Genomic DNA, 26,353 nt, shown 5'->3' with positions numbered 1-26,353 from the left:
ATCGGTTCCCCTTTCCAACCCACTCACCCTTTACTCTCCCAGTATCGCCCCTCACACCCCTGGTCCTGAAGGTATCATCCACCCTGGATTCCTGTGCCTCCAGCTCCTATCTGCACCAGTGTACATCTTCTGCTCTATCCAGACTTGCAAGGTAGAATTCGGATCATGGTAGTTGTGGGGGAGGAAGCATTTAGGAACTGTGGGAAAGCTGTATTCTTCATCGGTGCTACATCGCACCCTGACTAACTCATCTCCTCCCCTAGACCCCTCTGTGAGGGGATGGGAGATCTACTCTTGTAGAGATAACAGCCCAGGGAAACGACTTCATCACTAGGTGTCACCAGAAGTGGAAAGGGCCTTGAACAGGTGGTGTTACACCCAGAACACTGGCAGGTGGCGGTGGTGGGGTGGAGGAGATGCAGCTCCCTACACCCAGTCAAATCTTGGTCTACCTTCCTCGCATCCCACCTCCATCCAATACACCCCTTAAACCTCAATCTAGTGCCACCCTGCGAGGCTTTCCCTCCCTCCCTGATCCTCCCTCCAGGGTCTGGATGATTTAAGGGACTGTCAGGTCAGGCTGAGGCTGTCTCCCTAGGGTTGAGGAACAGTTGTCCCAAGTTAAATGCTAATTAAGTGAGGGAAATGGAGAGAAGACATACACACAGCCACCTACCCAGAACTACATTATCTCATCATGGATACTGGGGCCCCACAGGTTTCCAGAGTAGGACAGAGGGTCCCTGACAACCAAGGTCCATGGGTTGCCCATATCAGGGGCCCGGAGGAGGCCTTGGGGCAGGGCTGGGAAGGAAGGAGCCTCCTGGAAGTCCGTACTATGATTTGCTATCGCCCATTGTACAGCTTCCAGGGACCAGAGCGAAGGCTGAGCCTCCATCCAGGCCTTTCCCCCATCTCCAACACATGGCCAGCAATCCCCTCCTGGCGCTCAGGGCACTCAGGGGACAGCCAGTCCCTGACACCATCCTAGCGACCCCAGCCCCAGGCAGGCTCACAAAGGGAGGTGCCCAACCCCATGGCCCACTGGGGCCCTCGTAATCCCCTCTGCCCTCCATATATACCTGGTATCTACAAGCCACGAGTGAGCCTCTCAGACTCCACCCTTGCACCAGCGCTCCTGTGAAGTTGGCAGCGTTGCTGTATTGTGGCCCGGCCCACACCCTGACTGGTGCAGGGCTAGCCAAGCCTCCCCCATCCCCCAACTTCCGCTTAGTTGGTCGTAGGGCGAAGCGTGGGATGGCTCAGATCTACTCACCTTTCACCGGGCCACCCCTAGGTACACATCCCTATAGCGGTTGAGCTTAAAGGAGGAAAGGTACAAGACCCGGGTTCCCCAAGGCCGTAGTCTGGTGGGAGGAGGATCTGGGCTGGGCTGGTCTTTGACCGCGGCCCCGCCCCGGCCCCGCCCCGCCCCGCCCCGCCCCCTGGTCCTGCCAGCCTGGGCCCCACGCCCTGGGGGCAGACTTTGGTAGGAACTCGGCTAATGAACCCGGCAGGTGAACCGGTGGCGATTGCACTGTTTTCAACCTCTCTGCCCGCCCGCGGGTTGGACTTTACCAGAGCCCCGGGCGGGCCGGGGCCAGCTGCCGTGAGGAGGCTCTAGGGACCGACGCTGGATGCTGGCCGCAGCTAAAGTCTGGAGTCTCCCCCTTGGCCGGCCCCCGCCCAGCGGCCCGCACCCCGCCAACTTCCATGGCGCTCCTCCAGCTGCAACCCTTCGGGCTGCTGCTGCTGCTGCTGCTAGCGCCGCCACTGCCCGGGACGGGGACAGGCACCGGGACCGGGACCGGGACCGGGACCGGGACCGGGACCGGGACCAGGACGGCGCCCGGCCGGTGCCAGAGCCCTCGGCAGTGCTCGCGAATCCCCTACGCCGCCTCCCGCGACTTCAACGTGGAGTACTCGGTGCCCAGCTTCGCCGCCGGCGGCCGGGTGCAGGCCGTGGCTACCTATGAGTTCGAGGACGGAAGAGCCGTGTTCGTGGCCACGCGAAACCGCCTCCACGTGCTGGGGCCCGGCCTGCGGCCGGTGCAGAGCCTCACCACGGGCCCCGCCGGTGACCCCGGCTGCCAGACGTGCTCTGCCTGCGGCCCCGGCCCCCACGGCCCGCCGGGCGACACGGACACGCAGGTGCTGGCGCTGGAGATGGCGCTGCCCGCGCTGATCAGCTGCGGCTCCAGTCTGCACGGCCGCTGCTACCTGCACGAGCTGGAGTTCGGCGAGCAAGGTGTGCGCCTGGCGCCGCCCGCCTGCCTCTTCTCGGCGAGCCAAAACCGGCCCGAGCACTGCCCCGACTGCGTGGCTAGCCCGTTGGGCACCCGCGTGACCGTGGTGGAGCAGGGCCAGGCCTCCTACCTCTACGCGGCGTCGTCCCTGGATGCAGCCGTGGGCTCCAGCTTCAGCCCGCAGTCAGTGTCCATCCGGCGTCTCAAGGCCGACTTTACTGGGTTCGCCCCAGACTTCGTGGCCCTGTCGGTGCGCCCCGCATACCTGGCCTCCTACCGCATCCAGTACGTGCACAGCTTCCAGGCGGGAGCCTTCGTGTATTTCCTGACTGTGCAGCCTGCCAGCGTGGAGGCCGGGCCCCGGGCCCTGCACACGCGCCTGGCCCGACTAGGAGCCACCGAGGTCGAGCTGAGTGACTACCGTGAGCTGGTTCTCCACTGCAGCTTCGAGCCCAAACGCCGCCGGCGCCGCAGTGGGACCCCCAAAGCCGGGCAGGACTACCCTGTATTACGGGCAGCCCACACGGCACCCGTGGGCTACCAACTAGCCATTGAGCTGAGCATCAAGGAAGGCCAGGAGGTGCTGTTTGGGGTTTTCGGAAGGAGCAGGAACCGTGGGCCCAGGGAAGGCCCCAACTCGGTGGTCTGTGCCTTCCCTATCACCCTGCTGGACACCCTCATTGAGCAGGGTGAGGACAGGTGCTGCCGGCCCCCGGTGCTCGCAGGCCTCCGCAGAGGCCTCGATTTCTTCCAGCTGCCCAGCCTGTGCCCCAACCCGGTAAGCAGATGGAAGGAGCCCTCACCTCTAAGGAGCATACAGGTGGCTGACCACCTTCAGAGAGTCTGGGTGGGGGGCTGAACCAGGAGAAGCCTCTTCCACTCCGTTCTTTAGTGCTGTGGGGGTGGGGACGTGTGTGTCAACCAAAGCCCTCATAGAGGCACCGATTTCAGCTAAGTGGGCCCCTCTCTCTGCCTAGCCTTGCTGTCTTGCTCCTGCTCCGGCCCACCCACCTGTCATGGCCGCTGATATTTCTAGTGGCTTCCCGTGTTAGGATCGGGTTGCATCAGAATGATCTCTGCCAGGCACGGCTGGAAAACGCTGGGTAGCATGGCGGGCTTCCACCCCCTCACCCGCCTACCACACACACCTAGAGGGACATGCACGCATGGGAAAGCAGTCCCTTACACACCACACGGCCAGGTCAGGGACCGACGTGCCCACAGGAAATAGCCCCACATCCACACAGAGATAACACATACAGGCAGATGTCACCGGCTCCCGCACACTCAGTTTCATTTTCCCTGTGGGAATACTTGTTTTTCTCTACTCTCCGAAGAGACTGGCTCCGGGTTCTTGGAAGCCCCTGGGGCCTCCGCGGGCAGGGCTGCTAACTCTAGGGCTCTCATGGCCTAGGCTTCCTAGAACTACATACCCCAGCCCCATTGGCTCTCCGTGGGGAGATTGGGAGAAGGCCTGTATACTACAAGACACGCTGGCTCTAGAAGGTTCCACAGGGCTCACACCAGGCTTGTGCAGGGAATGAGATAAGGCAGTCGAACACCCCTTTCACAGGGGTCGCCTAAGACCATCAGCAAACACATAAATACTTCACAATGACATATTGTTTTGTGATTAATCACTATGCTTTAATTATGTTCAATTTGTAACATTGAAAATGCATCCTGCATATCAGATAATTCATAACAGTAGCAAAATGACGGTTATGAAGCAGCAACGAAAATAATTTTATGGTAGGGGGTCACCACAACATGAGGAACTGTATTCAAAGGTGGAGGCATGAGGAAGGTTGAACCACTGAACTAAGGCCTGGCAAGGACTGCTTGGACTCGGCCCACCAGGCAGGAGGCCCTAGAGCTTCTTTTACTGAAGTTGGGCCGCCTCGGACTGATACTGTCCAGCATACTGTCCGCAACTTCTCTCCAGACACGGTGTCAGGCACAGAAGCTAACCTAAAGCTCTGAGCCAACACCGCTCCCTTGAAGCCACTGAGTGGTTCCACCCCAGACCATGACAGATTAAAGCAAGGAAATGGGGGGCAAGTGGTCTTTAAGTGAGCTGACCCATAGCCACTGATCACAGGGCCATGCTGTGACTTTCTCACGCCCACTGATGACCCTGAGGTGACCGAGAACCCAGACGCAGGGAGGAGGAATCCTTTCGCCTCTCTCCCTCAGCTGAGTCCACATGGATGGAGGAGGCCCTGGGGATGGGGACCCTGGTCTGAGCCTCCTGTCTGTCTTCTGCTCTTTCTCTTGGGAAGTCAGACTTGGCTCATAATCAGTAGGTCAGTGGAGAACTGGCATGACAGGCCCCAGGAAGACTAAGCTTTAATTCCCACAGACTGTCCAGCTCCCTGGGGGGGGCGTGCGAGTTAACCCTCTAGTGTCTTTGTTCAGTGACTCTAGAGACACAACCCCCAGGACCACAAACCTCCTCTGGTTGTCTGGCCCTAGTGCTCCCTCTGTGGGTTCCAGTGGGAGGGTCACCCACCAGAGTAGGGCACTGGGCACTTAAGTAATGTATTTCCAGGATGTAAGGAGGCCCAGACAAGCCTCGGGCAAGTAGGCAAGGGTGAGGCCTTTTTTCTGCCCCACCTTTCCCTGAGTCATGTTGAAAACACCTGGCTGGTTTCCGCTTGAGGCCATCCCCTCACCCATGCCATGTGAGGACAGAATGCCAGCTCCACTGCAGTCACCCAGGTGACAGGCCCAATGTGAGCGTGTGTGTGAGTGTGAATATGTGTGAGTGTATGACTGAGTGTGAATATGTGTGAGTGTATGACTGAGTGTGAATATGTGTGTATGAGTGTGAATATGTGTGAGTGTATGTGTGTATGACTGAGTGTGTATATGCATGTGCATGGGTTGTGTATGTGTCTATGAGTGTGTGTGTGTGTATATGGGAGTGTGTGTATGTGTGAGTATATGTGTGCACACAAACGCATGAGTGAAAGGGTGGTCCCTGGGCTTGCACCTGCCCACGGGGCTTCTGATTAGCACAGGGCGTTCAGGACTGGGTTTGACCCCCTTAATCTGGTGGGGGTCCGTGAGGCCCCAGCTCTGAGGAAGACCCTGGACCTGGAAGCTGCTGAGCACTCCCTGTCCCCTTGTTGTCATCCGTTACCACTGTGTCGATCCTGATTCTTGACAACCAGTGCGTGCGTACAGAAGAGAATTACCCCGTAGGGTGTTCAGGGCTGTGACCCTTCAGGAAAGCTAGGCTGTTTTCCCAAGGCCCTTTGGGGTGGGTTCGAATCACCAACCTTTGAGCCAGCACTTAGCCTTTTGCGCCGCTCTATCCTTGCTATGAGGGGACATTGACTGATGGCAGCAAGTTAGCTGGTTGGAGCACCTCTCTCTGGTACTCAGCCTGACTTCCTAGTTTCCCAGCAACTTCCACAGTCCTGAAGGGAGTGTCTCCTGGTGGCCAGGCCCTTGGGCCTCTGTTGATATCTTCTATACCCTGAAAGAGGTCCAGGGAATGATCTGGGGTTCAAGGAGACCTCTGGAATCTCAGGGAGAGGGATGCTGTCACCGGCAGGACTGGCCAATTCACCTAGAATCCAGCCCCTTGTGCAGCCAGGAAAGACAGGCCTGGCAGAGTGTCAGGCTTGCTGGCGTGCACACAGAGGGGCAGGGCAGAACCAGCAGAGACCACAAGAGGACTCTGGTTAGAGCTCAGACTTCAAAAAACCTGGCTCCTCTTTGGAGGGGCTCTGAGGCCTGAAACCAGTACCTAGACCTCTCTACAAAGTGGTGGTAAGGCCCAGTCACTTTATCAGGAAGGACAGGGCAGGTGAGAGCAGCCAGCTTTCTAGCCAACTCTCCTCCCCTCCCGCTGCTTCCTGTAAGAACTATGAGTAGAGGGAGGAGGCTGGCAGGCTGTGGGCTTCCATCAAACTGGGCGTCTTGGGCAACTGGGGTCACTGACAGAGGCCCCAAAAGGTTAGTGCGTCCAACCAAGCCTTGACCCCCTTCTTGGCTCTCCCCAGCCTGGCCTGGTGGCCCCCAACCCCAACATCAGCTGCTACTACTTCCCCCTGCTGGTCAGCAGCAGCATCTCGCGCGTGGACCTCTTCAACGGGCTGCTGGAAGAGGTACAGGTGACCGCACTGCACGTGACACGCCTGGGGAACGTCACCGTGGCCCACATGGGCACCGCCGAAGGACGCGTCCTACAGGTGAGTGAATCCCTCTTGCCCACTGCCTCCTAGATCTGAGTCCCCACCCCCATCCCCATGTCACTCGCTCACAGCTAACCTGTCCAGGTGGAGCTGGCCAGATCTCTCAACTACCTGCTGTATGTGTCCAACTTCTCCCTGGGAAGCAACGGGCAGCCCGTGCAGCGGGACATCAGTCGCTTTGGGGATGACCTGCTCTTTGCCTCTGGGGACCAGGTGAGGTGGGCCTGGGTCAGGGCCTGGGGCCAGGGCTGCCAGGTTCCACCATCCTGACTTGGAGTGGGGTCAGAGAATCCATGAGACCACCCCTGAGTCACCCATCTGCCACCCAAGGTCTTCCAGGTGCCCATCCAGGGCCCTGGCTGCCGCCACTTCCTCACCTGTGGGCGTTGCTTGCGGGCTGGGCGCTATATGGCTTGTGGCTGGTGTGGGAGCCTGTGTGGCCGACAACAGGAGTGTCCTGACTCTTGGCAACAAGACCGCTGTCCACCTGAGCTCACTGAGGTATGCTTTCTCGGGCACAGGTAAGGGCGCTACAGGTAAGGGCCAGACTTAGGGTGGGGGTTGGCAGGTCTTCACCACAACCTTCTTCAGGCCCAGGGGGTTCTCACTATCTAGGAGGAGGGCATTCTCGGCAGAGGGAATTACACGTGCAGATACTTGGGGTCAGGAAAGTGCTTGCGGGTTTGAGTAGCCCAGAGAGGTTAGAGTGTAGGGGGCGCACAGAGTCGGGCAGGAGACTTTGGGGCCAGCCGGGCAGGGCTGGGCGAACGCAGGTCTGCACAAGGACCCAGGCTCTGCCCCTCCCCTCAGTTCCATCCCCATAGTGGACCCAGAAGGGGCAGCACCAGGTTGACACTATGTGGCTCCACTTTCCACCTGCGCCCTGCTGACTCGGTGCCTAAGGGCACCCACCAGGTCATTGTGGGCCAGAGTCCATGCCGGCTGCTGCCCAAGGACACCTCAAACTTCAGGTACAACCTCTTCCCTGTCCTGGTCTCCCTGTCAGGACATCTAGGTAACCCCTTCCCTGTGAGACCCTGTTCCGTGTGTGTCTTGGGTGGGGGTGGGAGAGGGCAGATAGAGCTGCAGGTCCATGGTGGCTCTAACTCTGTGTGTCTGGAGAGGCATCTCTGCCCCTTTCTGGGCTGGCATGTGCCCTGTCTATCTGTTGAGTCACGGACCCAGGCAAGGATGTTCCCTGACCCAATTCGGTCCCACCTACCCCAGGGGCATCAGTGACTTCTCGGGAGACAGACATGGCTCTCTACTCCCGCAAAGAGTCACAAGCTCGGAAACTAAGGGGTGGTCCTACCCCGTCTGGTAAGGTTGCTCTGAGCCAGCACCGACTTGCTGACAGTGCATTTGGTTTGACTTTTACCTGGGAAGAGACGGTGTGGGAGAGATCATCCTCAGGCCCAGAGAGGCCTGTGACCGTGGCAATGACACATCTAGGCTGACCTCACGGTTCCCCCTATACTCCAGGCCAGTGTCTGGGCATGACTTTATAGAGGAGTTTGAGTGTGAGCTGGAGCCCCTGGCTGGGCAGGCAGTCGGGCCTGCCAACGTCAGCCTCACTGTGGCCAACATGACGGCGGGCAAGCACTTCCGGGTAGAAGGCCGCTCCGTGTTGCCAGGCTTCTCATTTGTGGTGAGCCAGCTGGGCCCTTTCTGCGCTCTTGGTGTGCTGGGCACTGGGGAAGAGGACCTGTTCCCGCTAAGCCGCCTCTGTGCCCTGCTAGGAGCCAGTGCTGACAGCTGTGAGGCCTCAGTTTGGCCCACAGGCCGGGGGTACCCTTCTCACCCTCGAAGGCCAGGGCCTGTGTGCAGGCAGCAGCCGGGCTGTGCTAGTCAACGGGACCGAGTGCCTGCTACAACAGTAAGTGCCACGAAGCAAGGGGACGGGAAGCTATGGGAGACCTCGCCAGTGGGAAACCCTCGCCAGGGGGGACCTGGGTCCCCCTCTTACCAGGGGAAACCTGGATCCTGGTCACGGTAGAGGGAGGAGGGCCCAGCATCTGTCTGTATGGAGAGTAGAACCATACAGACTGCGAGCGCCAGTCCAGAGGTAGCTGGTTCCCCGCACATATGCAGCCCCAGGTGGCCAGACAGCCATTACAGAGCCCTTGGGTTCCAGTCAAGGCTACGGGGAGCCTCCTGCCTCCCTGCTCTCTTGGGGCTCTCACTGGCACTCCTTCATCTTCAGGCAGACCCATGGGGGTGTGGGCAGGTTTGGGGCTAACAGAGGAATTGGGAGGGGTGAGCAAGGCCCTGGAAGAGACGGGCCTGGACACCACACAAGGGTGCCCCTGAGCCCACTCCCCATTCTGCAGGGTCGGCGAAGGGCAACTTCTATGTGCCACACCCCCTGGGGCTGCCACGGCCAGGGTTCCTCTTCGCCTGCAGGTGGGGGGTGCTGAGGTGCCAGGCTCCTGGATCTTCCACTACCTGGAAGACCCTGTTATTTTAGGCATCAGCCCCAACTGTGGCTTCACGTAAGTGCCCCTTCCCTGCCCACCCTGGCTTCTAAGGGCTGAGAGAACCCAGCCTCTGAAGGCTCCCCAAGCCTACCACTCTGCCCTCTCCAACAGAGGCTCCCATGTCACAGTCCGTGGCCAGCACCTGACGTCAGCGTGGCACTTAACACTATCATTCCGTGATGATCTTGGGGCAGTGGAGAGCAGGGTGAGTGGACATGTGCAGCACAGGCTGGGCCCTGGCCCAGGGGGAGAAAGCCCCAACCAGTCTCTGGCACCGTTGCCCCACCCCACGCGGGGCTGGGGGGAAACAGGTGGGCAATCAGAAAGGGGCGGCTAGTGAACCTCTGTTCTGTGGGCCCCGGCAGTGTGAGAAGCAGCTCCCGGAGCAGCAGAGGTGCTACCTGCCCCCACACGTGCTCAGAAGCTCCCAGGAGGGGGTGACCGGGAACCTGAGTGCTCGAGGGGATGGAGCTGCCAGCTTTACGCTGCCGGGCTTCCGCTTCCTGCCCCCACCCTTAGCCCCCAGTGCTGACCCAGCCCTGCTGAATTCTGGGGAGCACGCCATCAAGTTCCAGGTAGGGGTGGAAGATGGTTGGGGAGTGGGCTTTGGGGGCAGGGGGTAGAGCTGAAGCCCACCCACCCCCTCAGAGAGACAGGCCACCTGACCATCTCACGCTTGTCTCTGCAGTATATTGGACTGGCCGCTGTGGCCGACTGCGTGAGTGTGAATGTGACCGTGGGCGGTAAGACCTGCCAGCATGAGTTCCGGGGGGACGTGGTCATCTGTCCCCTGTCCCCTTCCCTGGAGCTTGGCGAGACAGGCGCCCCACTCCAGGTAGGCAGCCCAGCTGGCCTTCCACGGGCGACTCAGGTCAATCCAGAGCATGGGTCCCAGGCCTGAGCCATGGCTTGCCCCCAGGTCTGTGTGGACAGCGTGTGTCATGACCTGGGCAAGGTGATGCGGCGAGGCCCAGAGGGATTCCTGAAGGGCATACTCCTCGGGTTCCTGATGGTCTTGATCCTGTTTGTGGCTCTAGTGGCCCTCGCTTTGTTCTTCAACTACCGGCGGCGGAAGAAACAGCAAGGTGAGCCTCCCACACAACCCTGACTGGGTCCCAGCTATCCACGAGTAGCACCTCCAAATCCCTGCGCCCTCACTCTGCTTGGGCTTTGGAGTCTGCTCCTACCTCGGGAGTGGGAATGGGCATGGGCTACAAGAGGCCGACCCACTGGAGCCATCCGTCTGCAGCCCTTTCTCCCAACCTGGATGACCTGGCATCCCTGGACCGGACCTCTGGCGCCATCCCACTGCGCCTGCTGCGCTCAGGCTCCGACTACAGAAGTCACCTTGGTAAGACAGTGGAGGGGCTAGAAGTGGGGCCACCCCCTGTCCACTCCAAGCTCCTCACTCCCCTCCTTCCACAGAACCCCCTGACACTGGGGGTCTGGATCCTACCACCCGGATCCACAGAGGATCCTTCTCAGATGACAGGGACGAGCCCCACGCTCCACTGCTGCAGACCAAGTCCATCCAGCTCCAGGACCTAGACTCCACGCTCCTGGCGGAGGTCAAGGACGTGCTGATTCCCTTCGAGCGAGTGGTCACCCACAGTGACCAAGTCATTGGCAGAGGTGTGGGGGGCCAGGCTGGGCTGAGTCGGGACAGAGGTGGAGGTCCTCGATGACGCAGGCTTGGGGCACAATTGGGCTGGCCTTGACTCCTCTCATCATCCCACGGGATCTTGGAGATGCCGCGTAACCTCTGGGGAGTCTCCATGAGCTCAGCTTTGAAGTCAGGCTTAGAACAGCTCTGTATGTGGTGGGGTCTGGCGGGCACGGGAAGGCTGCAGGCTCTGCTGTCAGATACATGGCTACTGCAGGTTTTTCACGTCTGGTTACCAGGGAAAGGGCATCGGGTGAGTTCTGTGCTGACCACCTCCCCCCATCACCAGGCCACTTTGGAGTTGTCTACCACGGAGAATACATAGATCCAGCCCAGAACCGAATCCACTGTGCCATCAAGTCACTGAGCCGTGAGTGGGCCAGGGACTGGGAAAGTCAGGGAAGGAGCCTCAGGCTGGAAGCAGGGTCCCTTGTAACCCAGCCACCCTGAGCCGGAGACCTCGTTTCTCCCTCCCTGCTCTGGGCCTCACCCCGCCGCTCTGCCCCACAGGCATCACCGAGGTGCAGGAAGTGGAGGCCTTCCTGCGAGAGGGGCTGCTCATGAGTGGCCTGCACCACCCGCATGTGCTGTCCCTCATCGGCATCGTGCTGCCCCCTGCGGGCATGCCCCGGGTGCTGCTGCCCTACATGTGCCACGGAGACCTGCGCCAGTTCATACGCTCCCCTCAGCGGGTCAGTTCTTGCTCAGCTGGCCCTGGGGTAGGGGGAGGGTTTCGGTCACCTTTGGGGCTGGAGCTACTCTGTCCTACCTGCTGTGTTTGCAGAACCCCACCGTGAAGGACCTCATTGGCTTTGGTCTGCAAGTGGCCCGGGGCATGGAGTATCTGGCGGGGAAGAAGTTCGTGCACAGGGACCTGGCTGCCCGGAACTGCATGTGAGGGGCCAGAACACCTGGGCTGAGGCATGGGCACGAGGACCCCAGCGGGTGCGGCTGTCCAGGAGCATCTCAGGAAGGGCCCACCCTCCAGCCCCGGCTATTGCTGGGCAGCACTGGGCATGCCTCCTTCCTCCATCACTGGTCCTCTGTTTTCTCCCTGCCCAGTGCACGTGGAGGCTGGGCCCTCAGCATGGGAGGTGATGGAGATGCTGGACCAGGTTGGTCCAGGACCTGATGGGCCGGTCCTGAGTGTGGCTCCCTCCACCCCCCTGCTCCTAGGCTGGACAAGTCTTTCACAGTCAAGGTGGCTGACTTTGGGATGACCCGGGGCACCCTGGACAAGGAGTACTACAGTGTCCAGCAGCACCCCCACGCTCGCCTGCCAGTCAAGTGGATGGCACTGGAGAGCCTACAGACCTATAAGTTCACCACCAAGTCCGACGTGGTGAGGCCCGTCCTAGTCCATGTTTGCAGTGACTTCAGTGCCTGCGGGGGCTGCATGAGCTGCCCCTCCGCTACTTCCGCGTGGGTGGGAGGTGGACTGTAATTCCAGCCTACATCTCATGGGCTTCTTGGGGACGGTGTAGCTCCTACTAGTCCCTACTCAAATGTCTTCCCCCGAAAAGTGACCTAAAGTTGAAGTGGTGGGAAGAGACTGAGGGGAGATGCTTGCGAGGTATCAAGGAGAACGTGTTCGGAGGGGGAGGTGGGTGCCCCCCATACTTTCCTCTGGGAGGTAGAGGACATAGGGACTCACCCACCTGCCTGCCCTCAAACTTGTCTCCCCTTCCCTACAGTGGTCGTTTGGCGTGTTACTGTGGGAGCTGCTGACACGGGGCGCCCCGCCATACCCGCACATCGACCCCTTTGACCTTACTTACTTCCTGGCTCAGGGTCGGCGCCTGCCGCAGCCTGAGTACTGCCCTGATGCCCTGTGAGTACCAGGGAGGGGCAGGGGCGGGCAAGAGATCCTGGTCAGACCCTGGGGGCAGCCCTCTCTCGCTGGTCCTCAGGTTCCTCATCTGTCAGCTCCTAGTTCCCATCCCCATTCAAGGCAGGCTGCTGGGATGCCCCCGTGGTTGCCATGGTAACTGCATCCCCAACTCCAAGGCTGGGCTGAGGCCACTGATTCAATTTTCCAGCACTCCGCTATCCTCAGCCCTGCCAAGGAGCAGGCTGTCTCCCCACTTTTCCGCCCCACTTCAAGGGAGGCTCCCATCAGCTCCCACACCAGCCCCCTCCTTGTCTGTAGATCAAATTGTTTTCACCGGCTGTAGTTTCCAGTTCCCTCTTCCTGGAGGAGTGGTGGTTGCTATGCGGTGACTGCTTCCCCAGGGCGGGGCTTGGTCCCGAGCTGTAGCTTCCTAAGCAGCCTGTGAGCCTCCATGGCGGCCGGGTCTTAGTTGTCAGAACAGGGACAACCGGGACACAGGTGACAGTGGTTGGTGGCACCTGTCTCAGGCTGAGCTCTACGCCAAGCGTGGGTGCCCTTGCTTTTCGGTCCTGCCTGCCTTATGTTTGAGCTTTCTGACTCACCGCTTCTCTCTGCCTGCCCAGGGCCAGTTCAGGCTCCCTGAAATAGACTCCAAGGCCAAGGCCTGTGTGCAGGGAGCTGACCGGTAGGTTCTGGCTTGTGTTCGGCTGCTAAGGGAAAGGCTGATGATTCGAACCTGCCCAGCAGCTCCACAGAGCAAAGCAATGCTGCCTCTGTAGCGATCACAGCCAGAGACACTCTGTGGGCAGCTCTCCGCTGTCTCATGTGGGGCCACCCTGAGCTCAGATCAGACACCATGGCTGGCGAGGGAAGCAGGACCAGCAGAGGGTGGCAGGGATGCCGCTCAGATGCACCAGGGGCTGCAGCCCATCCCACGGGGGATTTCTTGGGCTGGCCCAGCCCTGCAGTGTTTCCTTACATCAAGCCTCCACACTGCCCTTGACCACCCCCAGAGAAGAGGTGTGAACTCAGGAGCTTCTCAGAGAGGACCTCAGTCGAGAGCCAGGGGAAGGCAGCACTCCCCGCCACAGGGAGGAGGAGACAGAATACCGGTGGCGTGGCACAGGGTCTGCGTCGCCTGAACAAGCCCACTGCCCTTCTCTGGATGTCAGAGAGGGTAACAGCAGAAGCTCCCCCTGGAAGGCCGAGAATCACATGAGACGCTGCGTGTAGGGCACTGAGTCTGGGTAGATTAGAGAAACAAATTCATAGACACTCATATGTGTATAAAAGAGCTTTATATAAAGAGTAATTGGACATTAAGAAAACATCCCAAAGTCCTCTTCAGACTCACACAACACATGCAATGATGTCCAATGCAGGATGATCACAGGCCAGTGGGTGGGAAAGTCTTGTGGATCCAGTGGTGTTGTAAGCATCTCAGTGCTGGCAGGGGTCTCCACATGGCTGCTCTAACTCAGGGCACTAGCTTAGCTCCACGTGTCTTGTCAACTGCAACGTCTCCCAGGGAGTGAGCCTGTGTCCAGCCTCCAACGAGCTATTTCCCTCAACACTTCCAAATGAAGTCATCAAGCTGCCACCTGATGGACAGGCTACACTCCACCCCTTCACTCTTAATCCTCTCAAATTGACACCAGATGATGTAACTACAACAGGCACTTAGAATGTTCTTGAAGGCAGGGATGACATCACTAAGAGAATGGAGTGGGCATTGGACCAAACCCAGAGAGAGCCATGTGTGTGTGTGCGTGGGGGGGGGGCACCGCTGCTGCTGCCCACAGATCACTCTCAGGACTTTCAATCCCCGTTTTTGCAGGGTTCAGGCAATTTGGCTGGAAGGTACCTCATGCCACCTTGGCTGAGCATTTCACAGGCCCCTCACCTTATGCCCCCATACCCCTGGGTGCAGAGGAAGACTAGGAGGCTCCTCGAGGTTAGGGAATGTGCTTAGGGTTACATAACCCAGGCTTAACACCACCCCCATCGCCCCCCACCAATTCAGGTGGAGAAGCAGGACTCAAACAGCCCTCCTGGTGTCACGCAGAGCTGCTCTGGCCACCAGACCCTGTCACCTGAGCTCTGCGCTGGTTTTCCTGAGCCAGGGGTCTTAACAGTCAGTGGACAGTCAGGAGGAGGCCTTAGGCACAGCGTTTCCTTGCCCCTGACACCCCCTGTCCTCCTGCAGGTACTCGATCATGCAGCGTTGCTGGGCCACAGAGCCAGGGGTGCGACCCACCTTTGGGGTACTGGTGCAGGAGGTGGAGTCTGTGGCGGCCACACTGTGTGGGGACCACTATGTGCAGCTGCCTGCAACCTACGTGAACCTGGGCCCTGGCGCAGCAGAGGGGGTGACCCCACCCGTGGAGCAGCGGCCAGCCCCGCCCCCTTCCGTGTGTAGGAGTGCTGGCCAACCCCGCCCCCTCTCAGAGCCTCTGCCGCTCACATAGCCACAGCTCTGGGCCTCCGGAGGATGGACCGGCCTAATGCTTGCCACCTATGCCCAAGTCGTCCTGGGGCATGTCAGGTTGGAGGGAGGGCCTAATGGCTCTGGCCTTGACCTCCAGGAAAGGTAGGGCGTGGGCGCAGCACATCCGATCTGGCCACTCACCCCACAGAGGGAGGAAGTGGGAGGATCCTTCGTGGGAGCGGCATGGATGAAGCCTGTGCCTGCTAGGTGCCTGGCTCTCTGGACTTGGGGGGACTCAATAGACTCAGTGACCTCACGCACACGGGCTGTGGGAGCAGCAAATGTGCAAATGAATATTTAAGTACTAACTAGTAAACGCTCTGTGAGAAAAAGACAGGGGGCTGCTTTTGAGGGCAGGGGGGACTGCCTTAGATGGTGAGGAGAGAGAAGCCCCCCACCCAGGTTGTGATGTTTGGCCTCAGGTCTGAAGGCTGGGGCCAAAGAACCCCCAGGCTCAAAGTTGCAGGAGCCTTTGGGGGCCAAATGAGCAGTGCATGGAAAGACCCCGAGGCTGTAACCAGGTGGGGTTGGGCAAGAAGGTTCCTAGGAAGGGGGACAAGCCCAGCATCTAGGACTAAAGGGGATGAGTGGAGCCCCCAGGCATCCTGCAGCCTAGCCCTTCCTGCCCCCCTTCCCAAGGTGCTAGACCCTCTGTAGCTCCACTGCAGCCGCACCCCTGCTCTCCCCCCGCACCCACCCCCAACTCTGCCAGCATTGCCCTCGCAGCCTTGAGAGACAAGCCCGCAGTGAAGCCTCAGCCCCACACTTTCAAGGCGCCAACTGCAAGGTGCCGACTGCCCGGGCTATTTATAGTCGCCAAGGCCACTGCACAATAGCTGTTTGGGGGGGCGTAGGGGGGATGGCGAAGTGCAGGCCCCACCGGAGGAGGAGGGCAGCTTCTCTTCCCACGGCGTCCCCAAGCTGGGAGGGGAGTGGCTGTGGGTATCTGGGATGACAGGGCTTCCTCTCCCTGCTCAGAAGCCCTGTGCCTCCATTCCACCCGCTTGGAGACCTCAGCTCACCCAGAGTGGGGAGGCCCTTCCTCATAGCTCTGTACCACTGTCGTGAAAGAGCCGGTGGGATTGGGGCAGGAGCTGAGCGGGAGTCTCTCTCCATCCTGGCTGCCCACTCTGTCACCCCAGGCTGAAGAGAAGTCCAACCTTGGGGACCCTGAGGCAGGCAGGTCCTTATGAGGCTCAGTGGGGGGAGTCTTCTGCTTGAGGGCAGGAATGCTAAGATCAGGGGCCTGGGAGCTGGAAGTGGACAGACCATCTGTCCACTAGGTTGCTGCTACTCCTGATGTCCACTCAGGGTGGGCACAGAGGAGGCTGTGGGCCTGCAGTCTTGGCCATTGTCCCCTGTCCCTATGTGGGGAGGGAGCAGACAGTTGTATCACCCCTGACTGAGGCTGAGAGGTGGGCAAAGTGTCCTGGGATATTCCCCGCCTACACACACACACACACACACACACACACACACACACACAGCCATGCCCCACGCGCCCCCGCTCCCCATTGAAAAAGACTGCCCCCTCTCTCCCTTCTTGCAGTCCACATCCCTACCCGCTCCTGGGGGCACCCAGGGACCTCTCTGAAGAGAGACAAGGGTCCTACCCCCTCTGAGACTCTGTGGCTCACCTGTTCACAAGAAAGGGCAGGAGAGGAGGGGGATCTTAGGATAGTGGGGGGTGGGGGGAAGTGGGGGCCCAGAGAAGGAGAGCTCAGCAGGGTGCCATCCATGCAGCCAGAAGGTGAAGCTCTGTGCCTGTTTCTGGGTTGAGGGCCTCCAGGGGCCAGGACTCTCCTGGGAGGGGTTCCAGTTAGGCCACACCTGGGTTTCTGGATCATGGGACAGCTGCTCCGCTTCCCTGGGGATGGCTACAGCCCTCGGGGCACTAAGCTCCCCAACTCAGAGCTGCCTGCTGGTCCCCCCGCCCCCCACTTGACCTGGAGTGTCAGAAGAGCTTCAGGTTTCTGACAAAACTGCCAGAGAGGGCGGGGAGGGAGGGGCATGTTCAGGGGCAGTGTCTGAGAGGATCCAAAGGTTTCTGGGTGACTTCCAGGGCTGGTGAAGGCTGGGCCACCCCTCCCAGAGAGAAGTTGGGTAGGCCCCAAGCATGAGCAGCTGGTGCCTGCCGGGAAGGATGCCTCCCGGGGGGGCGGCCATGGTAGACTTAGGTGTGCCTTCAGGGTGGAGGTGGGATACACAGAGGCTTGGGAGTCTGGCCTGCCTCCATGAGCTGTGGAGAACAGGTACCACAAGCAGGTAGCCCCAGTGAAGGCCAAGGGGGAGGCCAGGTTAGGGGCCCAGCACCTAGGAAGCACCAATGACTCACAGCCGCCTGATTGCCCACTGGTGTCACCGTTGTCTGGCACCTGGAGGCCATGCACGGGCAGACTCTCTCCCTTTGAAGGCGACTACGGCGCCCCCGTCTGGATTTCCTCACCCTTTTGACAGTTTTCCCAGGGATCCCAAGGCTTCCCAGGGGTCAACAAGGGGCATGCCTGTTCCTAAACCCTGGTTCTGTCCTGGGACAGTGGCTTCAGCAAAGTCCGTTCCCTGAGCTAACTGCCTTCACCATCCAGGAGGGAGCAGGGCCGGCTGTCTGCTGGCAGTGGGTGGGGAAGGAGCTGCTGGAAATGGCTGAGCTGCGTCTTTCACACTTAGCACCTGCCTGGGAGGAGTGGGTCACGGAGCAATGAGCCCCTGTCACCTAGCCTGCAACCCACAAGGAACACTGGACTGCAGACCTCCCCTCCCTGAAGAGCCTGGAGGAGGAGCCTTACCCAGAATGGGAGGGCAGTTCCCCAGGGCCTGGGGGAGGGGGTGGCTCTGATGCACCCCCAGCCTTCCACAGCAGGGCCGCTAAGCTCTCTTTTGGGGTGTACTCCAGCTGTCAGGGTTTCTAGCCCGGTGAGCACAGGTGCCAGGAGAGGATCGGTGGCCACCACGCTTTCCTTTGGCTGCTGTGGCTCTCTGCGTGACTGGGTCTGGGTTGTCTAAGGAGCTCAGCCACCCTGCTTGACCCTTCCTTGGCCCAAAGTCAGGCAGCTAGTACTCTCGGTTATAGGTGTGGTACGCGTGGATTCTAGCCACCTCAGCCTGGCACCCTTGGACATTATCACCAACCACAGTGCTCCCTGCCGTGTGTGCCCACTAGCCCATTCCAAAACAAGGACACAAACCCCCAGCCTCTCTTAAAGGGATAAGTGTCGGACTGTTGACTACAAGGTCAGTGTATAAAACCCAGAAGACAGACCAGGTCAGCCTTGCCCGTAAAGATGCAGAGGCTCAGAAGAAGAGAGCCGCTCTTACTTGGAGCTGAGGCAGGTGAACCTGGGGTTTGGGGGCTATAGGAAACCAGCTCCTCCCTGAGCTTCCTCAAGGTCTCTTGCAGCCTCTGTTCCTGGTCCCAGGTGGCTCCACCCAGTGTCAGATCATCAGGGGCTGTGGGGACTTGTCAGAGTAAACCAACCTTTGACAACCGCCAAATCCGTAGGCCCAATTGTACGGCTATTTTATATAGATATAGATATAGTAAAGTCATAAAGAATAGGAGGGATAGGGGAGAGATTCAGATAAAGGAGTCAGACACATTTCATGGTAGCATGCTCGCCTCTGGGATGGCCATGATCGCGGCAGCCAGGTTCAAGAAGAGAGAGAGAATGTATTTTTAACCAAGGCTTTAGATGCTCTTGGGGGCGTGCAAGCCGCCCTGATTACAGGTAACCACATACGGAACAGGAAGGGGCTGTCCCAGAGGCATATGCGTGACAGGAAGGGGGTGAGGTAGGGGTGTACATGCAATAGGAAGGGGAGGGACTAGGGGTACACATGTGACAAGATGGGTGGATCCTAGATTCAAGATGGCAGCCTAACCTGGATCCTCCTTGACTTTGTCTCTGGGCAACAATCCACTATCCTTATCAGCAGGGTGTGGGAAGACCATAGCTTATGACTACTCTAGATGGCTGATGCCCTCAGGGAGATGACCTCTAAGCAGCTGACCTCAGGATGTGCCAGCAAGCAGGTCCTCCACTGGGTATACAGTATGGGAAACAACCTGGGGAAAAACCTTTCTGTATCCCACAGGGTGTGCTATCCTGGGGAGAGAGAAGGGACAGTCAGCCCTCGGGAGGAAGCACATGGGTCCAAGCCGGAGTGCTAGCTGCATGCCCCCCTCTTGGGAGGATGAGGGCCAATGCTGGGTTTCTGCCACTCCATAACCTCCTGCACCCCTCTCGCACACCCCAACACACACACACACACACACACACACACACTCTCTGCTCCACCCATCTGCCAGCCCTGGGCTGGGAAGAGAAGGAGAAGTTCCAATGGCCGGCCCTTTGCTAGGCAGGTGGCAAGACAGCTCTCCTTATTTGGCCCTTTCTGGTCCCACAGTTCTCCAGGCCAAGCGCAAGCGACACTGATTGTGAACTCAGGTGGTGGAAGAAGTGGGAGCAAGCTGAATCTCTGGGGGCTCAGCATGGGGAGCAGCACAGGCCCCCAGTGCCAGCAGTCCCCTTGCCTCTCTGCTCCCTGTGCGGCTGGCTCGCTACTTGCACACTGTGGCCTTGGAGGCTGGGTACTTGGGATCTGGGGGACACATCAGGGCAGGCAGGGACTCAATGCTACTGCTGTGGCCTAGGTCACAGCTCTCAGCTTCTGAGCCAGTGCACCGACCTTCAGGGGTGTTGTGGCTGGGCCCCTGGGTTCCACAGTTGTGGCTGCTGTAGCCCGGCATCATCCCTGCTGGGGAGTGCTCTTTTAAGTGGGGACTGGAGTCCTTTGGGCAGCTCTGGTTACCCTGCCCACATGGGCTTTTGTCAGCTCTCTACCAACTAACCAGGCCTAGGTCCTGCAGGGGCGCTGAAAAAGGGCAGCTGCTGGCCCATCCCCTCTGCCCGCATGGCTAGAGGTCTCTGCTCACAGCTGCATGAGCTTACTGCCTCCTGGAGGACCTGTTCTCAGGGAGGGTGAGGTGCTTGTCCAGCCCCTAAGTCCGTCCGTCCGCTGTGGGCAGCAGTCAGGGCGGCTGTGCTGCTGCCCTCCCTCTGTGCTGCTGCGGCTGGCCATCTTTCACGCAGGGTTACGTAAGTTTGAGTCAACTGGGGCTCAGAGCCGTTCATTGTGGGCTATTTTTAAGCTGTAGCACATCACAGCAGAGCGGTCACTGCACTGCCGGCTTGCAGGGAAGGATGTTTAAACATCTGTTATTTAAATTTCCCTGGGTTTAGAAATGGGAAGCTACATCCTTGAGACATGGTTGGGGTCGGCTCTTCCCGTCCCATACTCGCCCCATAGGTCCCCTCTGGTGAGGGCTCCCCACATCCTGATGCTGCCCTTCCTCTGAGGTCAGGGAGAAGTGGGAACCCTCTCGCTCGTTCACAGCCTAGTGCTGCCTGTGGCGAATGGGAAGCAGGTCTAAGCTTTACAGGTCACTGGGATAGGACCCTGGAGGAGGGCTGGAGAGAATGAGAGACAGAATTGTGGGCATGAAGCTGGGGAGGGCCTGAGAATGTACTCCTTCTTCCTGTGGGGCCTCCATTCTCCCAACAGCACCGAGAGGGTTGAACTACAAGACCCTCTGGGTCATTTCAAAAGTCTGCCTTTGCCTGGACTTGCTGCTGCCTGGATTGCCCTCCCTCCACAGCTCTGAGCGTTCCCCCCTCGCCCCCATCTGTAGCCCCTGGGGAAAGGGCTGCGGTAGGAGCCCTGGCCAGGAGTAGGGCAGGGACACACCTCTGGGGAAAGAAGCTGCACTGTTTACTCCATTGTTAAGTGGATGGCTGCTACCCAGGAGTCCTTGAGACCTCCTGACCGGGCCTTTGAGAGAGGTTGGGCGGTGGACTGGAAGGGAATGTGATCCAGCTGCCTCCTGAGATTGCAACGGAGCCAGAAAAGAAGGAAAGGGGGGCAGACAAGGTCTGTGTCCAAGCAGCAGAGCTTGGGGACTTGGTGGCTTCTTTCCACTCCCCACCAGCCTCAAGGCTTCCTGGGAGGGAGGGTCCCAGCCTGATCTCTGGGGGGACAAGGGTTTCTCAGAAAAAGCACTCTTCCCTGCCTCCTAAAGGCTTACCCTCTGCTGTGCAGTAGGTGTGGTGGGTGGTGATGGGGGTGTTGGCTTTCTACACCAGCCTGCCCAGAGGGTGAGCGGGAAGGCAATTCTGGGACCTGTCCTCACAGGGAATTTGGGCCTTATCCTCAGACTACACTCCTCCTGGCTGTTTCCACCACTGACAGCCTTCAGACTGGGGAATGGGCTCAGTGAAAGGGGGGGGGGCTCTCCAGGTTACCATGGGAACATATTGGCCCTCCTCATTTCCCAGAATCGGAAATAGAATTGAATGCCCTTCTTCCTGGTGAAAGACTATTTAAAAATATGTGTGTTGGGGATGGGGGATGGGGGAAAGGGAGGGAAGGACAGGAATGTCATCTTTGCCAATCTCTGGGGACTGGGAAAAGACCCCCCCCCGAGCCCTCCCTTGAACAGGAGGTCGTAGAGTGGGCTCTCGGCCAGCTGAGTTTTGAGTAGAAGAGACCGCCCAGGCCCGGCGGGTATAGGGTGTGTCAATGGCTGGCATTCAACACCACCAGCTCAGGGATGGCAATGGGAAAGATGCCCCTTCCAGGGCCTCAGCCACCTGCTAAACACTCAGGAGGAGAAGCAAGCCTGTGCAAGACGCACGCTTGAGTCTGGGACGCGGCATTGACCATGTGTGAAAGGAGACGTGCGAGCTCCCCTGAGGCAGGTCAGAGTCCTCACCTGGCACCGCCAGATCTTCAAATGTCGACCTAGAGCCCGAAGACCCCGCTTCCGAGTCTGGCTCCATCACACACTAGCGGAGTTCTCCCCCTTTCCGCCTCCAGCTCCAGGGCGGCTGTCCAGAAATGCAAGTGGACGGCTTTAGCAAACACACGCCTTCTCTCGGTGGCTTAGGCAGCTAGAATTGTTTCGGGCACCAGCTCTAGGGGCCAGTTTTCTGTCAGCTCACCGCTTAAGAAGGGCTCCTTGTCTCCCTTCAGAACCCGTGGGTCCCAAGTTGCTTGGAGACCTCTGCGGGCCTTGACATTCATCTTCCCCAGGGTCTGGCCGGTTCTCAGCATAGGGACGCTTGGTCCAAAGGATATGCTCCACACCCAGCTCTTCTTGGTAGTGTTAGGTCCCTCCTCTGCTCTCTTGCTCTCTTCTCCCTCCTGGGGATGCAGGCTACCCCTGGGGGAAAATCCCTCTGTTGTTTCCTTCTAATTCCCTAGAAACCAATTGGCTCACGGAGTGTGATTAGATCATTATTTAATTGTCAAACCACGGAGCATCATGGCCCAGACAAGTTGATGGTTTTTTGGGGGGGAGGGAGGCATGGCGGGGGGGGACACGATTTAATCCATGACACTTTCCTATGCGTCCATTTCCTCATCTGTAAACTGGAGAAAGGGCCTGTTTATTGAATTGCACTGCCTTGGCTCAGAGAGAGGATCCAATCCATATCAGTCACTATCTTGATTGCTATAAGGGGTGACTGGTCCCCTAGTGGGAAGAGCTGACTCCTTTCTCCTGGGTGCCTCCTCAGGGCCTTCTTTTGTAGGTCAGACCCCTGAGACCCTCTACTCCAGCGGTTCTCAACCTGTGGGTCATGACCCCCTTGGGGGTCGAACAACCCTTTCACAGGTGTTGCCCGATTCATAACAGTAGCAAAAGGACAGTGAAGAAGTAGCAACAAAAAGAATGTCATGGTTGGGGGGCACCACCACATGAGGAACTGTCTGAAAGGGTCTCAGCATGGGGCAGGCTGAGAACCACAACCACGGTGCCACCCCCTTCACTTTGGCACCTGCAGGTGGTTGTAAATGAGGGTGCGCAGGCGGGTGGGGGGGTGTCGGTTCTAAGATCACTTCTTCAGTCAGTGAGGGACGGTGCCACAGCCAGGATGGGTTCTCGGGGTCTGCTTCCAAGCCTTTTCAGGTGCAGCATAGCCCCAGTGCTATTGGGCTCTCTGCCGTGGACAAAGAGCTTGCAGAGGGCCAGAGCCGGATGAGCTGCACCATGCTGAGTGCCACAGGGCACAGGGAGCAGCGGGAGGGAGGGAGGGAGCGTGCACAACGCACACAGACCACAGACCCTTGGGCCCTGTGCTGTTGTTTCTCCAGGCCTCATCATGAGGGCAAGCAACTCCTCCTCTGTGTCCAGGGCCACATCCCCATTCTCCACCAAACAGCATCCCGGAGAAGGGAGAGGCCCGGGGCTGCAGGCACGGCTGAGCCAGGCTCTGCCCAGTGTCCACTGAGGGAGGTACCAGGTGGCACACTGCTCGCCTGGCTCCCCCGTCTCGTCCTCTTGCACCCCACAGCCAACAGGAAGCACTATTTTTTTAATAAATCATTTTATTGGGGGCCCTTACAGCTCTTATAAACAATCCATACATCCACTGTGTCAAGCACATTTGTACATATGTTGCCATCATCATTTCCAAGACATTTTCTTTCTACTTGAGCCCTTCCTATCAGCTCCCCTTTTCCCTCCTCCCCCACCCTAGTGAACCCTTGATACTTTATCAATTATTTTTATTTTCATATTTTACACCATCCGCTGTCTCCCTTCACCCATGCTTCTGTTGTTCGTCCCCTGGGGGGGGGGGGGAAGGGGTGTTGTACGTTGATCACTGCTATCTGTCCCTTCTTTCTCCCCTTCTCCCCCCACCTCCCCCCTACTCTCCTGATATTGCTACTCTCATTATAGGTCCTGAGGGGTTTATCTGCCCTGGATTTGTGTGTTGAGAGCTGTTATGTACACCAGTGTAGATGCTCTGGTCTAGCTGGATTTGTAAGGTAGAGATAGGGTCATGGTAGTGGTGGGAGGAAGCATTAAAGAACTAGAGGAATGTTGTGTGTTTCGTCGGTGCTACACTGCACCCTGGCTGACTCCTGGCACTTCTGTGAGGGGATGTCTAATTGGCTCCCAATGGGCTTGGGGTCTCCCTTCTGACCCCCCTGGAAGCACTATTTTAGCCTCTACGAAAGCACACTGCTTTGGGGAACAAGCCCGTACCCTTCGCAAACCTGTTTCCCGTGTAGAAAGACTGAGGCCTGAGAGGACACAGCACAGAGGGAGGAGGCCCAGAGCGGAGAACTGGCACAGAGAGAAGGGCTGATCCCACCCCAGGCCAGACCCTCCTGGCACTGGTCTGCACAAGGGCAGGCTTCCTTAAGGGGCTGCCTCGGCCTGGACCTGGGCTGGTGGCTCGGACAGGCCCCCACCCACCCTGTCTCTCTGTTATCATATCTAAGAAATGGATGCTGGAACTGGTTACCTAAGTCTGCTACTGTACATTTCCTCTGTCCAGTCCCATGTTGACTTGTCCTCACTGTACAGACAGCACTGTACCTACTCCTGTAGGAGCTCTGGTGGCAGGGTGTTCATACGTAGGGCTGCGAACTAGAAGGTCAGCAGTTCGAAACTGCCAGCTGATCCGTAGGAGAAAGATGGGGCTTTCTCTTCCTGTCAATAGTGACAGTCTCAGAAACCCAGACTAAACGGTCACTGAGTCGGCGTTGACTGGATGGCAGCAGCGAGTTGTACCTATCCTGGTGCCTGCCATGTGGGCACTGTATAAACAGCCATTGTCTATGTGAACCTCCCATGTCACCATTGTATGCCTAGTCTCATGCCCTCCATATCTACCCTTTGTGGCCCCTCCTGTGCCCAACATGTACCTACTATGTGCCCAGTCCCATGCCCACTGGGTAGCCAGCCACCATATTCTCACCATGTCCCCACTGTTCAGCCAGCTCTCTGCCCATCATGTCCCAGTCCTATGCCAGTCACATGCCCATTGTGTGGCCAGCCCTGTGCTCATTGTATCCCTACTGTGTGCCCCATCTGGCAAGTGTCACTTGACTCTGGTCCCTGTTGCCTAGCTCTGTGCCCAGTGCCCTTTGCCCTTCCCCCTTCCCCCACCCACACCTCCACCCCCATCTGACTCAGGTGAAGCTGACACAATATGACAAGAATTAGAACATTCTGACTTGAGAATTCTGAGCAGAAACCCCACCCATGCCCTTACTACCCCCACCTCCACCCCTGCAGGATTATTGGTCCTGGGCTTCAGGGACTTGTGGCTCTGGGTAGGGAGGGACTCTATGAAGCACAGGCAGAACAGAACCATCTGGAGCAGCAGAGACTGCCAAGGAGCTGCTGTCCCTGGAGCGGAAGCTGGGGAATGCGGGGGAAGGGAACTTGGGCTGGAACCTGAGCCCCCCAATGCCTTCTGCCTCCCAGGAAAAAGTGAGGAAGGGGCTTTGGCCTCCCAGAAGTCCTCTGGGCACACACACAAAACTGTACTCCAGGGTAAAGGCTGGGCTCTCAGGTGGCCACCCAACAAAGGAGGAGTCAAGCTTGGCATCTTCGATGGGCCAGGGACCCAGGGGCTTCCTCAGAGTCCCCCCTGCCGACCTTTCCTCCCTTTGGGGCTGGCCTAGGCAGTGACCTCCTGGCTGCTAAGTGGAGGAGAGCCTGCCCTGGCAGAGAAAGGCTGGCCCAGGGGGCAGGCCACCATTCCTCCAGGGTTGGGGGGCAGGCCACCATTCCTCCAGGGTGGGGCCCCTTGGTTTTCCCCCTGCACTCTGTTATCACCCAGGTCACTGGGAGTTGTGATGTGTGTGGTTGCCATGGCAACGAGGTGGGGGCAGGGTGCTGAGGACATGGAGCAGGACTATGGAAGCCACCGAGAAGGTGGAGGGCCCTGATCTATCGGGCCCCCAAGGCCCTCCCTCAGCTGGAAACCACCAGCTGGGGGGTGACCTTGGAGGGTCTCAGGGGCCATGGATAAGCTCGGGATCCCTATACTTCAGGCATGGGCTGTCATTTTCCCCACTGGGCATTATCGAAGGGGATTGTGGCCGAGTCCCTCAGGCTCACATCCCCGAGCCCAGTCACCAGGACCTTCCCCACGATAACACTTCGTGGGGTCTAGAGCAGGTGTCTCAGGATGCCCCAAGATTCATCCCCCATGGCCCACCAAGACCCATCGAGAGACCCCTGCCACATCTCATCATGGAAGACGGGTCCCTGACTCTCCCTGTGTGCACACGCAACGACTGCAGCCATGTCGGTGACATAACCCAGCCCGGACCCTGCAGCTCTCCATTTCTCCACCTCCAGGTTCGCCGGGAGGGCAGGGCCCCATCCAAAGTCCTGGTGGGCTGGGGCAAAGGCCCCCTTGTGGCTGACCAGAAGGCCCCGGTAAGCACGAGGAAGAGCCGGTGGCTCCCCTATTTCCCCTCAGGGGAGGATGGGGCAGCTTTAGGGCAGGATCCTCTTCTTATTCTAGCTCAGGCCTCTGGCCAGGCTCCAGTCCAAGGTCAAGGCCAAGGTCAGTGGCCACGTCCAGCTCAAACGACCGCTGCTTCTATGTCGCTGCCTCCTCCAACTACAGTTCCGGAC

The 26,353-nt window shown here is 58.8% G+C and overlaps 1 protein-coding gene across 1 annotated transcript; it reads left to right on the top strand.

Annotated features, from left to right (window-relative positions):
- Positions 1-1,302: 1,302 nt before the first annotated feature.
- On the top strand, positions 1,303-15,392 carry MST1R (macrophage stimulating 1 receptor). Its single transcript, XM_075547390.1, has 20 exons — positions 1,303-3,024; positions 6,260-6,448; positions 6,536-6,664; positions 6,782-6,952; positions 7,262-7,422; positions 7,934-8,099; positions 8,191-8,327; positions 8,782-8,943; positions 9,040-9,133; positions 9,294-9,503; positions 9,617-9,763; positions 9,848-10,013; positions 10,178-10,279; positions 10,354-10,560; positions 10,881-10,961; positions 11,102-11,283; positions 11,376-11,485; positions 11,768-11,933; positions 12,286-12,422; positions 14,629-15,392. The coding sequence occupies exons 1-20, from the start codon at positions 1,714-1,716 to the stop codon at positions 14,888-14,890; spliced, it is 4,290 nt and encodes a 1,429-aa protein (XP_075403505.1). The 5' UTR covers positions 1,303-1,713; the 3' UTR covers positions 14,891-15,392.
- Positions 15,393-26,353: the final 10,961 nt, after the last annotated feature.

Source organism: Tenrec ecaudatus, chromosome 4 (genome assembly GCF_050624435.1).
Source record: "Tenrec ecaudatus isolate mTenEca1 chromosome 4, mTenEca1.hap1, whole genome shotgun sequence".
Taxonomy (NCBI): Eukaryota; Metazoa; Chordata; class Mammalia; order Afrosoricida; family Tenrecidae; genus Tenrec; species Tenrec ecaudatus.
Note: the sequence above shows the minus strand (reverse complement) of the source record. Positions and strands in the feature narration are given on the sequence as shown.